Source organism: Zalophus californianus, chromosome 4 (assembly GCF_009762305.2).
Source record: "Zalophus californianus isolate mZalCal1 chromosome 4, mZalCal1.pri.v2, whole genome shotgun sequence".
Lineage (NCBI taxonomy): Eukaryota > Metazoa > Chordata > Mammalia > Carnivora > Otariidae > Zalophus > Zalophus californianus.
Window position 1 is genome coordinate 458800 of NC_045598.1, and position 20425 is coordinate 479224.

General features: G+C 53.1%; 4 protein-coding genes across 10 annotated transcripts; 1 reads left to right on the forward strand and 3 right to left on the reverse strand.

Annotated features, from left to right (window-relative positions):
- Positions 1-1093: 1093 nt before the first annotated feature.
- AURKAIP1 (aurora kinase A interacting protein 1) lies at positions 1094-2795 on the reverse strand. 3 transcript variants are annotated; one of them, XM_027618141.1, is made up of 4 exons: positions 2555-2795; positions 2120-2209; positions 1377-1819; positions 1094-1269 (listed from the first exon to the last, which is right to left on the reverse strand). In XM_027618141.1, exons 2-4 carry the CDS (start codon positions 2169-2171, stop codon positions 1168-1170), a joined length of 597 nt encoding a protein of 198 aa, XP_027473942.1. In that variant the 5' UTR covers positions 2172-2209; positions 2555-2795; the 3' UTR covers positions 1094-1167. The 3 variants fall into 3 exon arrangements, with proteins under 3 accessions (XP_027473942.1, XP_027473924.1, XP_027473933.1); XM_027618123.2 differs by having other exon boundaries at positions 2629-2794; XM_027618132.1 differs by having other exon boundaries at positions 2448-2598.
- LOC113927070 (translation initiation factor IF-2-like) lies at positions 2170-3625 on the forward strand. The gene is made up of 3 exons (XM_027602661.2): positions 2170-2613; positions 2682-2989; positions 3259-3625. Exons 1-3 carry the CDS (start codon positions 2170-2172, stop codon positions 3623-3625), a joined length of 1119 nt encoding a protein of 372 aa, XP_027458462.2.
- Positions 3600-12293, reverse strand: CCNL2 (cyclin L2). Of its 5 annotated transcripts, none has more exons than XM_027611876.1 (11): positions 11981-12293; positions 11608-11682; positions 11243-11352; positions 10279-10399; positions 9266-9330; positions 6705-6804; positions 6174-6278; positions 5946-6087; positions 4996-5104; positions 4819-4911; positions 3600-4644 (listed from the first exon to the last, which is right to left on the reverse strand). In XM_027611876.1, exons 1-11 carry the CDS (start codon positions 12272-12274, stop codon positions 4290-4292), a joined length of 1569 nt encoding a protein of 522 aa, XP_027467677.1. In that variant the 5' UTR covers positions 12275-12293; the 3' UTR covers positions 3600-4289. The 5 variants fall into 5 exon arrangements, 4 of the variants coding, with proteins under 4 accessions (XP_027467677.1, XP_027467673.1, XP_027467690.1 ...); XM_027611872.1 differs by having other exon boundaries at positions 4996-5107; XR_003523099.1 differs by lacking the exon at positions 3600-4644 and adding an exon at positions 8477-8684 and having other exon boundaries at positions 6705-7463.
- Positions 12294-14226: 1933 nt separating this feature from the next.
- MRPL20 (mitochondrial ribosomal protein L20) lies at positions 14227-18486 on the reverse strand. Its single transcript, XM_027580786.1, has 4 exons — positions 18335-18486; positions 18105-18215; positions 15861-15938; positions 14227-14636 (listed from the first exon to the last, which is right to left on the reverse strand). The coding sequence occupies exons 1-4, from the start codon at positions 18419-18421 to the stop codon at positions 14463-14465; spliced, it is 450 nt and encodes a 149-aa protein (XP_027436587.1). The 5' UTR covers positions 18422-18486; the 3' UTR covers positions 14227-14462.
- Positions 18487-20425: the final 1939 nt, after the last annotated feature.

Below are 20425 nucleotides of genomic sequence, written 5' to 3' on the forward strand. Positions count from 1 at the left end.
GTTGGCTGGCTGCCATGCACAGGGCAGGGGCCTGCTTGGCGCACCGAAAGAATGTAGGGTGAGCAACACAATGTGGTCTGTGCCATTCCAAAGAAACTGCTGGGTAACCCCTGCTCCAGCCCTCCCCAAGATCTGCCTGATTTGCAGAGAACTCAAACCCACTCCCAGACACATTTCTGAGACAAGGCAAGAAATCTCCACAGCCTGCTGAGAAGTGCTGTTGCCCTTAACGGGGTGGAGGGGATCAAGGGAGGATACCAGCATCATGAGTGTCTCTACTGGACGGCTCAGGAAAGATGCACCGCTTTTCCTATCCTCTAAGTCAGCCATCAGGGAGCAGGGCAGAGGCTGAGGAGAGTAGCGTCTGCCACATTCATGGCACTCCGACCAAGCTCCCCTGCCTGCAGCTCAGCCCTCGCCAAGCCTGGATGCAATGGTCCACTGGCTCATGCTAAGGCTCCAGGGTTTCTCCAGTTCCATGAACAGCACCACTTTCTCAGCCACCCCAACCCTGCCAGAGCACACCCTCCCAGCCACCCTTTCCTGATTAGCCCCCACTCAGGGTCCCATGAGGTGGCAGAGGCCAAGGAACCCAAAGGAGACCAGGGGTCCCCAGCCCTAGCGGAGCAGGACAGCTCAGAGAGCCACTTGAGGCCCAGGTCTGTGGGGACTGTAGGGCACCATCCATCATCTCTGGGGGCAGAGTCTGCCCCCCCAGTCTTCCCCATGAGACCCTCCCTGTCCCCTCTCAGATTTTAATCATATCCCCAAGTCAATCCGGGCACTCCCTAACCCCCCAGCATTGTCCCTTGGTACTTCTGCCATCAGTGTGATTAGAGTCTGCCTCCCGCAGTGAAGTACAAGTGCCTAAAGGGCAGATCTGGGCCTCTGTTTGCAGCTCCTGTAGCATCATACATTCATAAGTAAGGAAGCTGTCATTCCCGCGGACTTGGCACCAGGACAAGGACCCTCTCGGTAAAGGGACCCCGATCTGCACCCTGGGGCCCTTGTGCCTCCTAGAAAACCAGAGGTTGGCACCAGCTCAATCCCAAGATAGCTCACACTAGGCCGCAGAGGGACCAGGTCACCAGGGGACAGCTAAGTTCCTAAACATTTATTACAGTGGGTCATCAGCAGCAACAGGGGTGGGGGAGAGGAGCGCTAGACTCATTTGCCCTTCAAGTAGATCTTGGGGGTCTGCCAGCCTGCAGGGGCTTCCTTCAGGCCTGCCTTCAGCCAGATGCGCCTCAGGTCTCTCTCGAACTTGATCTGCAAGGGCACAGGACGGACCGCTGACTGGTCTGTGGCACAGTCACACATTTTCAGCCACCTTGCCCCACCCTAGGCTGAGAGCCCCCCCCCCCCCGCCACCTTACCTGCTTCCGTTTCAGGCGTCCTTCCCGGACCTTCCGCCGCAGGAACCGGGTCCTCTTGACCAGTTTACGGTACTTGTGATGATTCATCTTCCGCCGGCGAATCTTCAGTACGTTTTTGCACTGCACCCGGGGTGCATCCCAGACCTCCTCCGTCCCCTGCTCAGCCCCTTCCACTTGGCTAGGTGGACACTCATAGAGTTGGGATGGTGCCACGGTCCCTGGGGTCCTGGCATCTAGTCTGGGTAGGAGGTAGTGGGCGGTCAGCCAGCTCTCCAGAGGACTGATGGACATCCTCCTGGGGACCAGCATCTCCTCAAGCTCCAGCTGGAGCCCCTTGCCAGGGACGGAGGCAACTCCACTTGGGCCTGTTGGCTGTGTGCTGTAGCAGGGCCTGCAGGTACGCCCGCCTAGCACCCCTGAGATAGGCCAGGGCAGACTGCAACCTGCAGGAAACAAGACAGCACAGTCACCACCCACGCGGCTCCGCTGGGGCTGAGCGCAGCCAACCCCGCCTCCCCCACTGGGGAGCAGAGCCGTCCTCACGGACTGGATGACCCGCACCTTATCCCAGCCGGAATTCAGGCTCATGTTCTCAGGCCCTGACTTTCCTTTTTGCTACTGGGATGTTTACAAGGAGTTCGTGTGGCCAGCTGCCAGGTGGGGGCCGTTGGGATTACTTACCCCACATTCCTAACCCGAGTGTGCACCCTGCGCATGCCCCTTGCCCCCACGGGGCCTCTTACCTGCCCGAGGAGCAGCCTTCAGCAGCCGAGAAGACAGGCGCACCAGGAACATGGTCTGTGGGTGGTGGCGGCCCCAGGTGCTCAGAGTGGCTGCAATACAGGTGCGCGTGGCGGTCACGCGGGAGTGGCCGGGGGACGCGTGCAGCAGCCCCGGGCAGGCCAGGACTCCCACAGCCCATCACCCTCATCACCTTCTCCCACCACACAGGGCTCCCTCCCTCAAGCGACCAGACCGAGGCGCGAGCCCCTCGTCCGCCGCTCCGCGGCTGCGCCCCTCTGAGCAGTCGCCCACCCCTCCCCGAGCCTCAGCTCCAGCCCGGGGACCCACCACCGGGGCGGAGCCGACGCCCGAAGGCGCGGAAGGTCGGGACTGGCGCACGGCAGCCGCGGCTCCCAGGCCCCGCGGGGACGGTCCCCGTCCGGCCCCAGCCTCACCCGACCGCCGTCCCCCTGCAGCCGCGGCCTCCCGCCGACCCTCCCCAGACCTAAGCCGGGTGACTCTAACTGACCACTCTGCCGCCCAGTTTAGGCACTTCCGGTCCGTCCCCAAACCGGCCCCCAGTCCCGCGTGCGGCCGCCCGGCGGTACCCACTCCCGGCGCCCCCTGGCGCCCTCGCGGCGTCCGACTCTGCGTCGGCGCAGGTCCCGCCGGGCGCAGAAAGCAGCCGTTTCCGGCCAGAGGAGCGGCCTACCCCGCCCACAGCCCGCAGGCTCGGCCCCTCCCTCACGGCGGCGAGAAAACTACACTTCCCACAATCCTAAGGGATGCCCTCGACTTCACATCACGTCCCGACCAACCAGCGGCCAGTCGTCCACGGCGGGCGGAAGTGGCCTGAGCCCAGCGGCGGAAATAGTGTTCTCGGGGCGGCGGTAGCGGCCGGGGCCCTTGTGTCCACGGGGGCTGGGCAGGAGTCCCGCAGGAGGCGCGGGGGTGCGTGAACACGGCGCCCTTGAAAGGCGACGAGCTCCCAGCCTCCGCCTGTGTGCGCGCGCAACTCCCGGAAGCCAGCAGCACCTCGGTCTGGCTGAGGTCGGCAAGGACAGCGGACCCTCTGCCCCGCGGCCCTCCCGGAGGTGCCGCTCGCTCGGCTTCCCAAGCGGCGAGGCCTCTGAGGTGCCTGCGCGCCCCGGGGCCCCAGCTCCTGCCCCGCCGCGCACACAGCCGCCGGCCTGCGCCGACCCAGCACCCGCTCCCAGGGGCGCCCGCCCCCGAGCGCCGGCGCCGCAGCTGCCTTCCCGCGAGCCGCCAGCCCGCCACACCCGGCTGCCCCCCAGACCCACTCGGTCCTTTCCCCGCCCCCCCCCCCGCCCCCGCAGGGAGCCGCCTTCGTCAGAGCACGGACGGCCCAGGCTCCCCGCCAGCCGGCCGCACGGAGGAGCTCGATGCGAAAGCCAGCACCTGGACGAGCCAGAGCCAGCCGTGCAGACGGCCCGCTGGAAAGGGGGCTGCGGGCCGTGCAGAACGACAAACTACACATTCTGGAACGTTCCAAATGTCCTGAGTAGAGAGAATTGTGTTTATTTAACCACGTAAAATGCATATATAGGAAACTTCTCTATTTGGGAGCTGGTGGCCTGCACTCAGCATCGCACAGATAAAAATATACGACTTTCAACACAGATCTAAATACCTTCACATTTTAAAAATCAGAATTCTCTACACAAGTTTTAAGCCGACAGAATTCAAGTTCTGAATTTTCATATATAGCTTTAACTTGTATTAAACACATGTTTATTTACAGGGCGAATAGAGAATAAGGGGCTATTAAGGCCATTTTCTCATTGTGAAACACTGCAAAATATGTACATAAGTACAACCTAATATAGGCAAAGGTTCTAAAAGTCATTTTCTTGGTTTGACGTAATTGAGTATCGGTACGGGAGTAAGGACGGCCTGTCGTTAGCACCAAGCCGCCCCGCAAGGACGTACACACCTGCTTCCACGCCCAGCCGCACAGGGCTGCTGCGGAGGTGGGCCCCGTGCTGGCACGAGTGTGCGCTGTGCCCAGGCCGGCCTAAAGGGCACCTCACCGGCCTCTTGAGTCCATCTCCAAATTCATCACAAGGTCCAGAGTCAACAGCCATTTCCAAAAAGAGTTGCACCACAGGGCCAGTCATGCCACGGGTGCACACCGAGGGGCAAAGGGCAGCACTCTGGGAGCCCAGCGCCTCACCTCCGATGCCTGCTGTGCCCAGGGTGATCCCGCTCGTAGCGATGGCTTGTTCGCTCATACGACCGAGAACGCTCCCTTCGCTGATCTCTATAGTAATGACTTTTTTTCTTGTATTTCCCGGAACTATCTGCCCGCTCCCGTGAGCGGCTTCGAGACCGAGAGGAGCTCCGACTCCGGGACTTGTGTGGCTTCTGGGTGGGGTACTTGCAGTCCTTAGACTTCCGGTAGCTCCTCACCTTGGAGCTTTTGTAGGGAGCACCTCTGTGTGCCTGTCTCGGAGGGGAGTCACTCCTGCTCCGTGAGCGGCTCTGCGACTTGGACCCACCAGATGTGGAGCCGCTGTCACTTTTTCTGTGAGGAAGGACAGCACCACCAAACAGGTGACCACTCACCCAACCCCCTCAGGGTCAGGAATGACTTTCCTGTGAGGGGCAGCCACATCACCAATAGCCACCCTGGGGAAAATATCCCTTGCCAGGTGCAGCCCCCGCCCCGCCCCCCCCATGAGCCCTGAGCAGCACATACCTCCTCTTAGGAGAAGCAGATCGTGATGGGGACCTTGAGTAGCTCTGCTCACGACTCCCGCTCCGACTTCGACTCCCTCGCCCCTTTGGCAAGCTGAGAATAAATGGTGGGAGCAATTACAGGCTTCAGGTCTCTCCAGCCAACCCCAAAGGCCTGCTGGGGCGCTTGGGTACTCACCCATTCACCGGGCTGTCAGCCTTAACTTTCTTCACACCCTCCATTTTCCTCTTGGCGTTCTTCACGGAGAGCGGGGAAGGCTTGTTTCCTTTACCTTCTTTAGGGGATTCTGCTAGAATCAAATACAAGAAGTTAAAACCTGACCGCCAGGAAAACTGTTCTGATAGAAAACACATTAGCAGAGCAAGACAATACCACTTCTATGGGACTTACGGAGACTCCCTGTTCCCAGCCTGGGACTCAGAACCTAAACATGCACCCGAAAGACACAGAAAAGCCACCTGTCTCACTTGCCTTCTCTCAGGGGACTGGGGATGTGCATCATGCTTAACTCTAATATGACCCAAAAAACACAATCTACTACGCCAGATTTATAAAATTTTCATCAGAAAACAAACTAATTAGGTGAGCTGGGTTAAAAAAAAAAAAAAAAAAAAAAAGACATTTTGAAAAGCTTGTCCACGTCCCTAACGAAAATATAAAAACCAACAGGCTCAGTTGGTGGAGTATGCAGTTCTTGATCTCAGGGTTTTAAGTTTGAGTTCCACATTGGGTGTAGAGACTACTTAAAACATTGGGGCGCCTGGGTGGTGCAGTCGGTTAAGCGTCTGCCTTCAGCTAGGGTCATGATCTCGGGGGTCGTGGTATCAAACCCCGTGTTGGGCTCCCTGCTCGGCGGGGTATCTGCTGCTCCCTCTCCCTCCGCCCCTCCTCCCCACCCCACTCGTGCACACTCGAGCGCATGCTCGCTCTCTCTCAAATGAATAAATAAAATCTTAGAAAGGAAAAGAAAACACAAAAACGATGAAAACTCCTTTAGGAGTGACCTTCTCACTTCAAAAATCAACAAATGTCTGCTGGGGACCCTGGTGCCTGCAGGGAGCTCAGGCCAGCAGCAGACACAGTTCCAAGAGAAATCTGGAGGAAAGGAGGGCCACCCTCACACTCACCCAGCTTGGGGGCAGGTGAGAACCCTGAAGTGCTGTCCAGAACCTGGGTGCCAGCAGGCAGCAGACCCTTAGCTTGTGCCTTGGCCTCTTCAATGGCGTGCCTTCTCTTCTCAACTTCACTTTCAAGGTGTGTCAGATCAACCTATGGGAGTCAGAATCCGAAGAAATTCAGGACCAGATGCTTCTAGTTAAACACAAATGCATATATTACATGAAAAAACATAGAACCTTTTTCCGAGTATAAAGCTGCAGGATTTTTAAGCAGATTTCCTGAATTTCGTCTTCAGTTGCTCCAAACAAAAGAAACCAATGGGGACGATTGGGCAAAGGGATCTGTAAACACAAATACCATCACTGTCAATACTTTCTTTTTTGGCCAACAAGGTTCTATTTATTTATTTATTTATTTATTTTTTAAGACTTTATTTATTTACTTGAGAGAGAGAATGAGAGATAGAGAGCACGAGAGGGAAGAGGGTCAGAGGGAGAAGCAGACTCCCCGCCGAGCAGGGAGCCCGATGTGGGACTCGATCCCGGGACTCCAGGATCATGACCTGAGCTGAAGGCAGTCGCTGAACCGACTGAGCCACCCAGGCGCCCCGGCCAACAAGATTCTTAGGGCAATAAAAAACAAGCCTTGCTGGTCACCAAGAGACAGGCTTTTTATTGGCATCGATAAGCATAATCTGAAGACCACCACACAGAAGTTTACTGGAGAAAGAAGGAGACCAGGACCCCCTGTGGTGGCGCAACACTGACCTCCAGTGTCCGGGCAGCAAGATAAATGCAGGCACAGGCGATGCTCTCAGGCTGGAACCTTACGAAGACGTCTGTGCGAAGGCTGTCATTCATGTAATTCCTGAAAACCAAATGCAGGAAAGACTGCAACGCTCCGGGCACCCCCAGGATACCCGTGTGCATCATCTAGATACGATCACTACTCTACACAGTCTACTCCTAGGCTTAGAGCTACACAGTCCTGTGAGGCTCAGGATTCCTGGAGAGACATTCTAGCTGCTTTTTGTGAGTACAGGACAGGAAAACAGGGAAATTACTGGAAAAAAAATCTAAAAAGCTGGCTGAATGTCAGACAACACATGTTGCTATGAAAGAGAACCGACTTTAACTTTACTTTTCCCTCAACTTCTGGCTGTTCTCGTGCAAAGCACAATGCCTCAGAGAGAAAATGTCTACTGTAGTGGTTGAAATGTACTTGATGAAAGAAATCTAAATGCTCAAAATCCATAGTGCAGAGAAACATGCAAACTCAAACGAATGGGCTGAGCAGGCAGCCTGCGAGGGCTCTTCTGAGACAACGCGTCCTCTTGCATCCCTTTTCCTCGAAGAGGTGCTCAGGGCCTGGCCCTTCTCCTTCCATGAGGGAGTCCACTTGGAAAGGGAAAACACCCCTGGGCGCATGGGAACATCATGCAGAGGAAGGCTCAATGCCCAAAGGGAAGTCCTCTTCTCAGGCATATCAAAGAACCGTTTCCAAATTGTCCCATTTCAATAACGAGTCTTAAAATGAACATTCATAAAATCAGACAAAAGCAACAAAACACTACAAGTTTCATCATAATCAATACATTTAAAAAACATTATTGTACTTTAAAAGATATAAAAATACAAAACATTTGCATTTTTTAAAAGTTTAAGGGTTTTAAAACTGGCTACGTTTTCAACATTTTCCTTTAGATATTATTTATCTAGGATTTAATAGACCAAAATCAGGATCTCATATTAATATATTTCACCAATATGGCATAAAACAGATTCCATGAGAAAACAGTCGAATAAATGATACATTTGCTGTTCCTAACATACCCCACTATGGCAACCCTTAGTCAGGCCACACCCACAGGGTAGCCAAGTCCTGCTGTGTGATTTGACTAATACACCCCCACCCCAACCCTGGTAACTTTGTCTTAAACCCTGGAGAAGGTGACACACAAACCCACTCAGATTTCTCAGTGATATATTCAACATATGCCAACTGTGGCACCTGGCTCTGGAAGCTCTTGCTCCAGGCATCAAGAGATAATCAAGGAAAAGACCTACATAATGGCACCAAGGCCATAGGTCTCACAGCATTGCAAGCGAACAGTTCAAACACTTCATAAACATAAACATCAGTAACTTTTTTAGTTCTAATAAATTTTCAGTACTCAAATAGTGAGAACATTACTCTATTAACTTTTAAATCCTAAAAACAAATGAAGTCCTTGAAATGTATATTTAAACTTATTGCTTATCTAAGTTACAATATAAAAAGTGTCCATGAAATAATTTAAAGATGCACACCTTTTACTAGAACGTGTCAACACTTAGCTGCTGAAAAGAGCAACTTTAGGACTTCCAGGAATAATGACATAATCCCATACTGAAGTCTGAATTCCCATCAGCCAATTCTTACAGCTTTCCATAGAAATATTTTTTTAGGAGAAAGGTACTGCATCTTTATTGCACAGGTACAGCAGTTTCAAAGGGACAAAATTCAAGTCAAGACAGTGAACTCTAATCAATACAATTACCAAGCACGACAGGGTTAACAAGAAGCACCACCGTCAGAGAACCACAGCAGCAGTCGGCCAGCACTATACTATCGTGCGCATACCACCATCTAGAGCCAGCCTTCGGTGGAGAGCCTGCACTGGATTGGCTGAGGACGGCCGCTGTCCCTGCACCAAAGCGCTTGGACAGTAGAGGAGAAGTCTTAGTCACTTACCCTCAGAGGCTACCCTTTGATTGAAAGAGTACAGAAAAGAAAAGTCAAAATAGGTTCTCTATTAGATATGGCATAGCACCAGACAATTCAGGCAGCAAAAATATGACCCTTACAGACTTAACTCCGTGGAAAAAAATTCACAAAGCACCCAGCACTATTACTTCAGGCTTCATTTCTAACATAGGCATTGTTTAAAATCAGTCCCAGAAAAACTTTACCCTAACCCTCTTTCTCCCACAGGATCCTCTCTAATAAGAGGCAGTTAGAAGCAACTTCCAAGGAGACATAAGACCACTACATCGACGCTGGCACCTGTGGGAAAGATCCCGATGTGCCAAGTCACCAACCCTCAAAGGGAAGCCCAGTGAACGCTCTCCTGGAAGGCCGGGGGAGGGTGTGGGCCACCTTACCGTTACACTAGTGCCTGATATTTTGGGAGGCTGGTTAGAATCTACACAGCAGGAACACTGGGCACTCAGACAACTCCAGCCCACAACCAAGTCATGGGACTGACTACCCACTGCCCAAGTGCCTCAAATCAACATATTCCTGCACTGCCCTTGCTGGTCTCATAAAACAAGGAAGGTCAACTCACCATGAGGTCTGGACCAGGTGCTGGTTACGCTCACACTCTAACACCTGAAGGTACATAACGATTATCTGGAAGATACAGGTCAGCCAGTTATTACCGAGAACCCTGAGAACCCACAATTCAGATCTTGAGAGCATCCATGCAGTAAATATGAGCCTCATGCTAGATCCCAGGGGTGGCTCCTGGTCATATGCCCGGTGCACAGCTCAGCTGGAGGGGAGTTTTTGCTGACAGGCCCCGCTACCTGCTTTCGAACCCAGGCTGCACCCACCGCAAAGGCAGCTGCATCTTTCAGGGCCATCACAAGGCTGATTCTCATTCTCATCTTCAACACAGTTTCCACCAGTGAGATCAGCTTGTCCTAAACATCTCTGTACCCTAGTCACCACTTTACACAAAACATGGTGTGAAAATACTTTCAGCAAATGAAAAAAAAGTCTAAAATCTATGGTAACTTATCAAGAATTTGAATTAATGCCAGAAAGTCAAACAAGCAAGAGACCCATCAATAAAAAGAGAATAAAGGAAAGACGCAAACTACGATCTTTTTTTTTTTTTTTTAAAGAAATTTATGCGTCTCATATAAGGTTCCCATGGTACTGTATGGCAGCCACGCTCAACTGTCATGCGCTGCAAAGCTGCTTTGGTTCATTTCCAAATAAAGGGTTCAGAATCCTTCCAATTCCCCACTGGAGAAAATAAAGCTATCACTAAAACAACCTTAGAAAACGAGCTGTTGAGAAAGAAAAACATAAACTAACAGATACCATTTTTACAAATTCACTATTTTTTTTGAAAGCTCAAACTTAAAAAATAACCAACCATTCCAAAACTCTTGAAAACATAAAATTAACAGGTAGTATAAAGACGACTAACAAATAAGAAATTATTTTCAGATTTTAGATATAAACTGGAAAAACAAATCAGGAACACATTTACTCTTCTTCAGAGTTTTCAATCTTGGTGAGAACGGAGCAGTCAGGTGGGCTCCCGTGGCAGCTGGGCCACATACCCACCTTGTGAGGGTGCTTCACGTGGACACAGAAACCCAGCTCTTTGAGAACTCGTCTTTCTGCCTTTATAATTTGATTCTTTAAGTTAACATAATCTTGATCCAATAGTAGAGGCACAGGTTTCCTACACAGACAAAGCACATGTCCACATAAGGGTCAAATAAAACAATGTCTCTCAAATCCCAATTACCTCCAAATGGTGAAAATCCACTGTAAACACCGCAATACAGATGTAGCCTTTAACAAAACCAGAGGATCTTCCTCAAACCCCAGTGCTAACCTGCTTATCACTTCTCAATAATATTCTCTTTTCCTTCCAAACAGTTCTCTGATGCACAACGAACACAGAGCAGATTTCAAAATCCCATCACACAAGTACTAACCGCACATTACCTGGCTCAAAACAAAAGTTTATGTGTTATGGGTGAATGGAAAACCAAAGAACCAATGGGAGCAGAACATTTAAACAGCCTGAGGCTCGATTTTCCAAAGGACCGTCCACTTGAGGAGCATAAAGTCTGGGTTGTCCAGGCAGTGGTTCTCAACCAGGGCACAATTTTGCTATCCCAGGGCCAGGTGTGGAGACGTTTTTGGCTGTCATAACTGAGAGATGAACTGTTAGCATCTAGTCTATAGAGACCAAGGATACTGCTCAACATCCTACAATGCACAAGACAGCCCTCACAACAAAGAATCATCCAGCCCAAAATGTCAACAGTGCGGAGATTGCAAACCCAGCTCTAGAACATTCAGCGACAGGCATGGGCAAACAGGGAGACCAATGTCGACAAAACCACAGCCACAGTTCCCTGCCCTTTTTACTATGATCCCTTCACTCACTGAACAGCACCTGCTGGGTACCTCCCGGGCAGCAGGCCCTCTCCTGGACACAAGCTTAACGCTTCACACCCCGAGTTTTGTTTCAGAAACGTCTGTGCAACTTAACCATAGAAACAAGGAGACTCACTTTTTCTCTCTCAGATGCCGAAGGCGATGAAACACATTGATGACGTCCCGGATCCGTCTTGGAGCCTCCTCTATTTTGGAGGCCAGGTGAACGCAAGCCATTGACACATGCTGAAATGCAAGCATTGCAACACACACATGTGTTCCTTCCACTCACCACGGTCTCCAACGGCTCAAGGAGAGAGATGAAGAGTGAAGACCAGGGAGCAGGGGCACCCAAGGAAAAAGCCACTGTGGGGAAACCACCCTGCGTCCAGGGGGCGGGGATCCCAATCCCGCAAGTACAGCACTCCAAGCCGCAAAACAACAAACCCGGGTTTCCCCGCCACACGTCTCTGCGCGAGGTTAATGCGAGAAAGCGCTCACCTCCATGGAATGCTTCACAAAAGACTTGGTGTAGAAAAACCGCTGGAACAGCACCTGCCCGGTAGCCATAGCCACCTGGAAAAGACAAGCGTTCCCATCACTTCCCAGCACCGTTCGCACTGAGGTCGCTTGTTTCGTGCAACCGACACAGACCCAGACACTGAAACGTTCCGCAAGTCCACAAAGGCTCTTCGCGTCCCGCCGCCTCGCGTCCCGCCTCGCCCCCCTCATCGCCCCCGAAGGACAGCAGCGATGAAACGCGGGGCCGGGGCCGGCGCTGGGCCCGGCCCCGCCGCCAACAAAGGGCCCGGCCGCCTCCCCCGGCGCCGGCGCGGCGGTTACCTCGGCCCGAGGCTCGCGGCCGCGCCCTCACCTGCGGCAGGCGGAGCAGGATGCCGGCCGCCTGGATGAGCTCGCAGCCCACCACGCGGAGATCGGTCTCCGTATCGGTGTCGAGGCCGCTCGACATGGACGGCGTGAAGCGCAGCTTGTCGTCAGGCAGGAGGCAGTTCTCCAAGGTGATGAGCACCCCGGAGTACAGCCGGTCCCCGATCAACATCCCCTGTGACCCGGGGGCTGCGCTGCCCGAGCCCGGGGTACAGGCCGCTGCGGCGGGGGCCGCCGGCCCCGGAGCGCCGGCCGCGACCGTCGCCGCCGCCGCCGCCATTTTGTGCCGCCGACTCCCCTTCGGGCTCCTTCCCGGCAGGGCGGCTCCTCGCGACGCACTACGACCGCGACCGCCCCGCCCCCCCGCGTATCATTGGCTCGGTCTGCGGGCGACCCGGCGCCGCCTTGCCGCGATTGGCTGGGCGACCTACCCGTCAGCGTTGCGGCCGACGTCGACGCCGTAGCCCAGCGCGGACGGAGGGGGGGGGCTCGTTACCCAGAGAGCCCCGCGGCCCCCGGGTGAGCCCGAGGGCCACAGCCCGACCCGGAAGCACTACCGCGGGTGCCGGCCCCCGGCGCCCTTAAACTCCGGCTTCGGCGGCGCGGCCGCGCTTTCCGCACAGAGATCCGGCAGCGGGTGGAGCTCCCGCCCCGCAACCCCGGCCTGCCCTGAGGGGGTCCGCGAGGGTGCGTGCGGGCGCGTGGGTGCCGGCGGGGGTCGCAGGCCTCCCCGGGCGGGGGGGCCGCGAGCGCGAAAGGGTTGGCGCGCGCCGGTGAGTCGTCCCCAGCCCACGCCTGCAGCAACGGGATGCGGATCGCCTGCGCCCGTGCGGGGTGGCTGGCGAGGTCATTCCTCTCCGGTCCTCACTGAGCCCGGGCTTCGGGGGGCAGATATTAACACGGGGTTCCTGAAGTTCTTGCCTCCGGAACAGACTCCGCAGAGGAGAGGACTAACTGAATTCGAGGTTTCTGCAAAGCCTGCGGAAAAGCTGAAGTTGCTCCCGGGATGGAGGGCAAGGGAGCTCGGACTTCATCCTGCAGGGGGAGCCTCGGAGGAACCCCTCTGGATTCCTCAGCAGTTCCACCAGGCAGGCTCAGGGCCGCGCTCGCATCCGTCCCAGAGTCCGAGCTGCGGCTTTCGTTCTCTGTCGCCGTACGTTAGCCCAGACTTTCAGCAGGACTAGTGCGAGAACCCACGTGAGGGTGTGGGAAAGCCTGGGTGGGGTATGCTGGGGAGGAGATTACAGGGTAGAAGCCTGGGTGGCACAGGTCCAGACACTCGGAGATGCTACTGACTGCACCCAACTCAATTGCCCAAACCGAGAGGCCACCAGTGGCTTTCACTCCTGGTGAAACTTACCCTGCAGCTTATACAGTGCCAACCAAGACCCAACCTCTCTTCATCTCTCCTACCCCCAGGCTCTCAGCTCCAGGCTGTACCCACTCTGTGGGTAAAAGTTACCTGGGCATGATGGGGCCGACTACAGACCCAGTGGCAGGAAGCAAGAGGTAGAGACCAGAGCTGGCCAAGAGGGGAACAGACTCAAGCTGGAGGGAGCTAAAAGGACATGCGAGAGAAGCTGAGGGTAGAAGCAGCTCACTAATAGGGTAATGGAAGGGACCTGGACTTGAGCCAGGGGGATGGATTCCCCTGCAAGGCAGCGGGCAGAGATGGATGGACATAAGGGAGTTGCAGAGTTAGAGCTGCTGTGAGTATGTTGGGAAGTTGTTCTTGGACTCGATTCTATACTTAATGAAGTAGAGTATCTGGAAAAGGGACCCAAAACCCTTACGTTCAGATCTCCCCACAGGTGATGTGATGGTCACCTGTGAGCACTAAGGTGAGACTGGAACCAGGAGAGCCACCCAGCTTGCTGCTCTTACTGGCCTGGGGAGTGAGGTAGAAAGCAGAGAAATTGGAAGTGGCACTCAGACTGGCCAAAAAGTTGAGCAACGGAGTCCCTGCTGGAAGGTGGAGACCAGGGGAAGGCTAGGAGGGTAGACTAAGTCAAGCATAGGCAGGGCCAGATGTGGTTGGGAGGCTCTGGGTTCTGGACAGGCTACCAGCACAGCCCTGAGTGGGGAGCCAAGGTCAGAGTTCACAGAGATCTGGCTCAAACTCCCCCAGCTACAGAAGATCATGCTCAGCTGCCCCTCACCCTGGCAGTCTCTCCCCACCTCCGACAGGGCACCCAAGGCATGTGTGCTTATGCCAGAGAACACAACTCAAAATGCTGAACACCACATGAGCTTTATTTGTACAGTCTGTAAGATTTCTAGATCTGTCCCAGTGAGGGAAAAAGGGGCCTCTTAAACCTGTTACTAAAATGCAAATTAATGACTGTTGAACACACAGTGTTGACAAATAATTGTTAGACCCTATTTTTACTACTGTGATCATCGGAGGGAAAAAAAAACCTTTTCCTAAGATACTCAGATGCAAAGGGCAGGCAGTGTTGGAATCCCCCTCAGTGATCCTGCACCACTCTGGAAAATATGCCTTCGGGCTCTTTCCCATCCCCCAGGGCAGCAGCAAATCCTTCCTGTCGCCTCCTTTTGGCCAAAGCAGCCAAAGATTTAAAAGTCTTTGGTTCATAGATGGCTAGATCCGCAAGTACTTTCCTGTTGAGCTCCACCTGGCACTGGGAAGAAAATCAGAGCCCGTGTCAGAATCAGAAATATGTTTCAGTGAAAAGCGGCAAGACTGGATGCAGCCAAGAATCCTATGGTTTGAGTCGGGGGGAAGCATCTCCTCTACTGAACACACTGCATGGCTCCAGGGCAGTCTCTGCCCTCAGTCTCATGCCCTCACCTTTGGGGAGGTGGAAAGCGTGTGGCGAATGTATCCAAGCAGGATGCTGGAGGATAAATGTGCACAAGGGGAAGGCATCCCTGCAAGAGGTGATGTCACATGAGCAAGGATGTTGGCATCTGGTCCTGGTGCCAGCCATGGAACTAACAATATTGTTAGGGTCAACAATTGATCATTACCCAGACAGAACTATGACTGCTGGCCTGGGGTAACCCTTTAAGTCAGCTTCGGAGAGAAAATCACAATTCCCCTTCTACAAACAATGAAATGCGACACAGCAAAGTATGAGATGCAGGCAGAGTAAGGAACAGAGTAAGGAACAAAAGGTGTTCTCAATTCCCACGAGGGAGCGAAACCAGATCATCTATCAAGGTAAACTGCATGTGACTTCCAAAAACTGAAGAATTTGAAAAGCAAAAGTAAAGTAAGATGATCCCTGCGTGTTAACCACAACTATGCAGGGGTGGTTCCCGCTCTACTACCTGGGCCTTGTGTGTCTTGGCCAAGGTTCGCTCTTCTGAGCCTGAGGCTCATCAGTAAAATGGCAATGTCATGCATGAGGATACTTGCAAAGTACCAAACACAGGATCTGGTACAAGCTAGAAGCACAACACCCACTCCCCTTTTGAAGAAAAAACTGAAATGCACCCAGAGAGATTAGCATAAACACTAGATTCAACAATTAACTAAGATTTTGTGACACATGCTTAATCTCTCCTGTCCAAGACAGTCCCCGTGCTGTTTGACTATGAGTTTCAACTTCATCTGCTACCTCATCAGAAATCTTTCAGTGCAAAACCTTGAAATTACACTTTAAAGTTAAAGGCAAGTTTTCTGCCCCTTTTCTCTTGATGGGGAAACACAAGGGCTCATGTCCTGGTATCAGCTGCCCTATTTCCAAGGCAAAGCAATTGTGATGGGTCCCTGAACCTGCCAGAACTCCACCTTGAGAACATGTCAGGGAGCCAACACTCCACTGCCCATTGTACTGGCTGACGTCAGCTGGATCACTGTAGATTTCAACATCTCAACAGAACCACATCCTCAACCATACCTTAATTAAATTGACCATGAATGCTGGGTACTTCAGGCCGTGTTCCTGGGAGGCAGCTGTAATTCGATTAATCCAGAGCTGAAATAAGAAAACATTGAAATGCTTAAGAACTAGTGCATTGTGTCCCCACCTACCAACCAAGGTTCTGAGTCAACTAAAAGTCAAATTAAACTCTTTTTGCACAAGTAAATAGAAAAATCAGTGATTTCTCTTCAGGCACACTGGCGTGCAGTACAGTCAATTAGCAAAACTTGATGCTCTTCATTCAAATGCCAGCTTCCTTGTAAATAAGTAGTTAAGGGGCGCCTGGATGGCTCAGTCGTTAAGCGTCTGCCTTTGGCTCAGGTCATGATCCCAGGGTCCTGGGATCGAGCCCCGCATCCCACATCAGGCGGGCTCCCTGCTTGGCGGGAAACCTGCTTCTCCCTCTCCCACTCCCCCTGCTTCTTCCTCTCCCACTCCCCCTGCTTGTGTTCCTGCTCTCACTGTCTCTGTCAAATAAATAAAATCTTTTAAAAATAAGTAGTTAAGTCACATGCTGTAAAGCATCAATTCAATACACGTTTTTAGGCCTTGAGAATACAAAGGTGAGCAGAAGAGTCTGTGGCAGGCACAGCTCAGTGCAGAAAGGATCCATGTGGATGAATTACAACAGCCACTGAGATCAGTGCTACCAGATGGGGATGAAAAACTTGAGGTGGAAGCTTCATGGAGGTGGAGGTAAAACAGTCTTGAGGGAAGAGCAGGGCTGGAGGGGAGGGGAGGCATCAGGAGAACCTTCCTGGCAAGGAGTAGCAGGGTGAGTTCCAGGCACAGCAAAAGGTCTGAAAACTGTAGGGAAACCAAGGCTAGTGGTTAGATCCAGAATGATCTGTCAGAGTGATATGGAAGCTTCTGAATAGATCTGGTCTGTTAGACAAGGGGGTGGATTATGGGGCGCCTGACTGGCTCAGTTGGTAGAGCATGCAACTCTCAATCTCAAGGTTGTGCATTCAAACCCCACATTGAGTGTAGAGATTACTTAAAATCTTAAAAATAAGGGTTTGGATTCTTAAGCCATCCTTTACTCAATGTTAAGACAGTACTCAAGTGCATTTTCTTCCTTTACCTCAGTGGTTCTAAACTTTGAACACGCATGAGAATTATGTAGAGGTTTGTTATATTTCTCGCCCCTGCCCCCAGAGTTTCTGATTCAGTAGGTGTGCTGGGGCCTGAGAATCTGCATTGCTAACAAGTTCTTAGATGAGGTAGAAGCTGTACAGGGACCCCAACCCACTTTGAGATCCTCTGCTCCCATTAGCAGCAAACACATGTGTGCTACCAGACACTGCTCACAAGTCTTCCCATACACGTGTGGACTGACCCGATCCCTGCAGGGTCATAGGACGCAGCCTCACCTCTAGCATTCTGAGTAAATGAAAGGCATAAAGAACAGAGCTGGGATGCAGAGGTCACTCCTGCACACGAGACCATCGTGCACAGGGACAGTTTATCATGCGTGACCCTGACCAACAGTTAAGGATTTCTGACTCTAAAGGGTCAGAATTCTCCCCTCTTCCTTAAACGTTCAGCCAATATTTACAAAGTGTTACTGACGCAGGCCGGAGGTTACGGCCTTCAACAGAGCGGAGAGATCCCTCCCAAAACTTACGTCGGGGGCGGGGAGCAACAACCAACCAACCAAGTCAAGCACGTGGTATATTGGTGGCTAAGTGCACGAGAAGGGACATCCAGCGCAGGACAGTGAGGCGTGACCCGAGAACGCAGAAGCCGCAAGTGCCAGGAGCGCGCGGAAGCAGGCTTGGCTTCTTCCCGGCGCAGATGGAAGCCGGGGGCCGAGGGGGAGTGGCCAGAGACAAGGTCTCAGCAGCCGGGTCGGGGTGCGGTCGGCTTTCATTAAGGGCGTGAAGGGAAGCCACCGCAGGGCTTCAAGCCGAAGAGAGACGTGCGCAGCAGAGAGCAGAGCGGTGGAAGCTGGGGCCTGGCGAGGAGGCTCTGCCACCGGCCCCGGAGAGATCCTGGGTACCCCAGACTCCGTCTTGGAGCAGGCCGAATTCGCCGGGGGCTTCGCACGTGAGAAGTGAGAGAGAACCAAGAGAACCGAGGGTGGTGCCGAGGATGGAGAAGCCGTTCCCCGAGATGGGGGGCGGAGAGGGTCAGGACCGAGCGGCCCCCCTGGGGCCCAGGGGAAGGGGTGGGGTGGGAGTGGCCGGCCGAGCCCAGCCTCCCCGGGGCCGCGCTTACTGTCCTCATGTTCCTCTTCTTCAGTCTTCGCGCTTTTGTGCATTTCACAAGCGCTCTGGTCACAGCTCTCACCGCCAGCTTGTAGCACCGATTCTTCCTTCCCCGGAAGTGCTGGGTCAAGAAACGCGAAAGGAGGGTTGTCAGCGCGGCCCGCAGGCTCCACGCCCCGCCTGCGCGCTCCGAGCCGGGAGGAGACGCGGGGGGACGCGGGGCGTGCGCGGCCGACTCACCCGCGCATGCTGCAGCACCTCCTGGACCCGCCAGTAGCGGTCCGTGAGGCGGCTCCGCAGCCACAGCTGCGCGGAGAGGAAGACCATGGCGCCCGCGAGCCGGCTTCTCCGCTCAGCCGCGCACGCGCCGCGCCGCACCGCCTCCAGCGGAAGCGGTGGCGGCGCCCAAGCGCTTCCGGGTCAGCGGCCAGGCGGGGACTTCCGGGGCGAAGGGAGTCTTGCGGTGCGGTTCTGTGCGCTGCTGGTCCGAGGCGGAGCGCCGTTTCCGGCGGCCGGCTGCACTTGCGGGGGTGGGGCTCCCAGTCTGGAGAGTGTAGCGGGTCAGGCGCGGTAGGTACCGTGGAGAAAGTAAACACTAGCGGTTCCGTTCGTCCGAGATGCCCAGGGTCCGCAGGTCCGCAGAGGGCAGCCGGCGGGGCGGGCTGCCGGTGGGCACGGGTGTCCTCTGGGGTTGATGGAGATTCTGCAACAGGGTACTGCTGAGGGCTGCCTAACGTTGTGAAGATGCCAAACACCATCGAAATGTGCGCTTTAAAATGGCCAAAACGGCAGCAGTTAGACAGAATGGAAATAATCAAATGGTAAATTTTATGTGTTTTACCACCTTACCGCTATATTACCATTATAATGAAAAATAACGAAGTGGGGGGCAGAATGGGAGAGTGCACTTTCTTTGTGACTTTTTAATTACAGAAAAGTTGCGAGACTACTTCATGGAACTCCCCAATGCACTTTACCCAATAGCACCAACTGTTTACATTTTTTTAAAAGATTTTATTTCTGTATTTGACAGAGAGAGCACAAGCTGGGGGAGCTGCAGGCAGAGGGAGAAGCAGGCTTCCCACCAAGCAGGGAGCCCGATGTGGGACTCCATCCCAGGACCCTGAGATCATGACCTGAGCTGAAGGCAGATGTTTAACCGACTGAGCCACCCAGGTGCCCTTTACATTTTTTAAATTATTCTTCCTGTAATGTTTATAAACTCAATAGTAGGGTTTTGGGTGTTTTTGTTTTTGTTTTCTGAACTATCTGCAAAGAAGTTGCAGATATTTATTTATTTATTTTTATTTTTATTTATTTTTTTTTTTAAAGATTTTATTTATTTATTCATGAAAGACAGAGAGAGAGAGAGAGAGAGAGGCAGAGGGAGAAGCAGGCTCCCGCTGAGCAGGGAGCCCGATGCGGGACTCGACCCCAGGACCCTGGGATCATGACCTGAGCCGAAAGCAGACGCTTAACCATCTGAGCCACCCAGGCGCCCAAGAAGTTGCAGATATTTAAATACTTAACTATATATTTCCTAAGAACAAGGACATGCTCATGCAAACCATAGTTAAACTATCAAAATTGGGAAGCTTAACATTAATGCTGTTATCTAAGCTATAGTCTATATTCCAACTTTGTTAAATGTTCTTCCTTTTTTTTTTTTCATGGGCTCCACACAGGGGCCATACAGGGCACCTGGGTGGCACAGTCAGTTAAGTGTCCAACTCTTGGTTTGGGCTTAGGTCCCAACCTTGATGTTGTGAGATCCAGCCCTCTGTGGGGCTCTGCGCTCAGTGTGCAGTCTGCTTGAGGATTCTCTCTCCCTCTCCCTCTGCCTCTCCGCTTATGGGCTCTCTCTCTCTCTTTAAAATAAATAAATAGGTGGGGCACCTGGGTGGCTCAGTTGTTGGGCGTCTGCCTTGGGCTCGGGTCATGATCCCAGGGTCCTGGGATCGAGCCCCACATCGGGCTCCCTGCTCAGTGGGGGGATCGAGACCGGCATCAGGGAGCCCGCTTCTCTCTCTACCACTCCCCCTGCTTGCGTTCCCTCTCTCGCCGTGTCTCTCTCTGTCAAATAAAATCTTTTAAAAAAATAAATAAAAATAAAAAATAAAATAAAATGAATAAATAGGGGCGCCTGGGTGGTTCAGTTGGTTAAGCTCAGCAGGGAGTCTGCTTATCTCCTTCCTTCTGCCCCTTCCCCCCCACCCTGCTCATGCTCTCTCAATCTCGCTCACTCTTTCCCAAATAAATAAAATCTAAAGATAAATAATAAAATATAAATAAAAGGATCACACACTCCACGGATTGAGCTAGCCAGGCACC

Excerpts from the sequence above, each read along its gene's own strand:
- LOC113927070 (XM_027602661.2), top strand. The coding sequence starts at position 2,170 with ATGGTCTGTGGGTGGTGGCGGCCCCAGGTGCTCAGAGTGGCTGCAATA. Across the intron at positions 2,614-2,681 it reads CCTCCCCAGACCTAAGCCGG|TCCCGCGTGCGGCCGCCCGG; the intron begins GTGACTCTAACT and ends ACCGGCCCCCAG. Across the intron at positions 2,990-3,258 it reads ATAGTGTTCTCGGGGCGGCG|CTCCTGCCCCGCCGCGCACA; the intron begins GTAGCGGCCGGG and ends CCGGGGCCCCAG.
- AURKAIP1 (XM_027618141.1), bottom strand. The coding sequence starts at position 2,171 with ATGTTCCTGGTGCGCCTGTCTTCTCGGCTGCTGAAGGCTGCTCCTCGG. Across the intron at positions 1,820-2,119 it reads GAAGGCTGCTCCTCGGGCAG|GTTGCAGTCTGCCCTGGCCT; the intron begins GTAAGAGGCCCC and ends TGTTTCCTGCAG. Across the intron at positions 1,270-1,376 it reads GACGCCTGAAACGGAAGCAG|ATCAAGTTCGAGAGAGACCT; the intron begins GTAAGGTGGCGG and ends GTGCCCTTGCAG.
- CCNL2 (XM_027611872.1), bottom strand. The coding sequence starts at position 12,274 with ATGGCGGCGGCGGCGGCGACGGTCGCGGCCGGCGCTCCGGGGCCGGCG. Across the intron at positions 10,400-11,242 it reads CGGCATCTGAGAGAGAAAAA|GAAACCTGTGCCTCTACTAT; the intron begins GTGAGTCTCCTT and ends TTGTCTGTGTAG. Across the intron at positions 6,088-6,173 it reads AGCTTTATACTCGGAAAAAG|GTTGATCTGACACACCTTGA; the intron begins GTTCTATGTTTT and ends TGACTCCCATAG.
- MRPL20 (XM_027580786.1), bottom strand. The coding sequence starts at position 18,421 with ATGGTCTTCCTCTCCGCGCAGCTGTGGCTGCGGAGCCGCCTCACGGAC. Across the intron at positions 15,939-18,104 it reads AGAAGAGGAACATGAGGACA|CTCTGGATTAATCGAATTAC; the intron begins GTAAGCGCGGCC and ends TTCTTATTTCAG. Across the intron at positions 14,637-15,860 it reads TCATGGTCAATTTAATTAAG|TGCCAGGTGGAGCTCAACAG; the intron begins GTATGGTTGAGG and ends TTTTCTTCCCAG.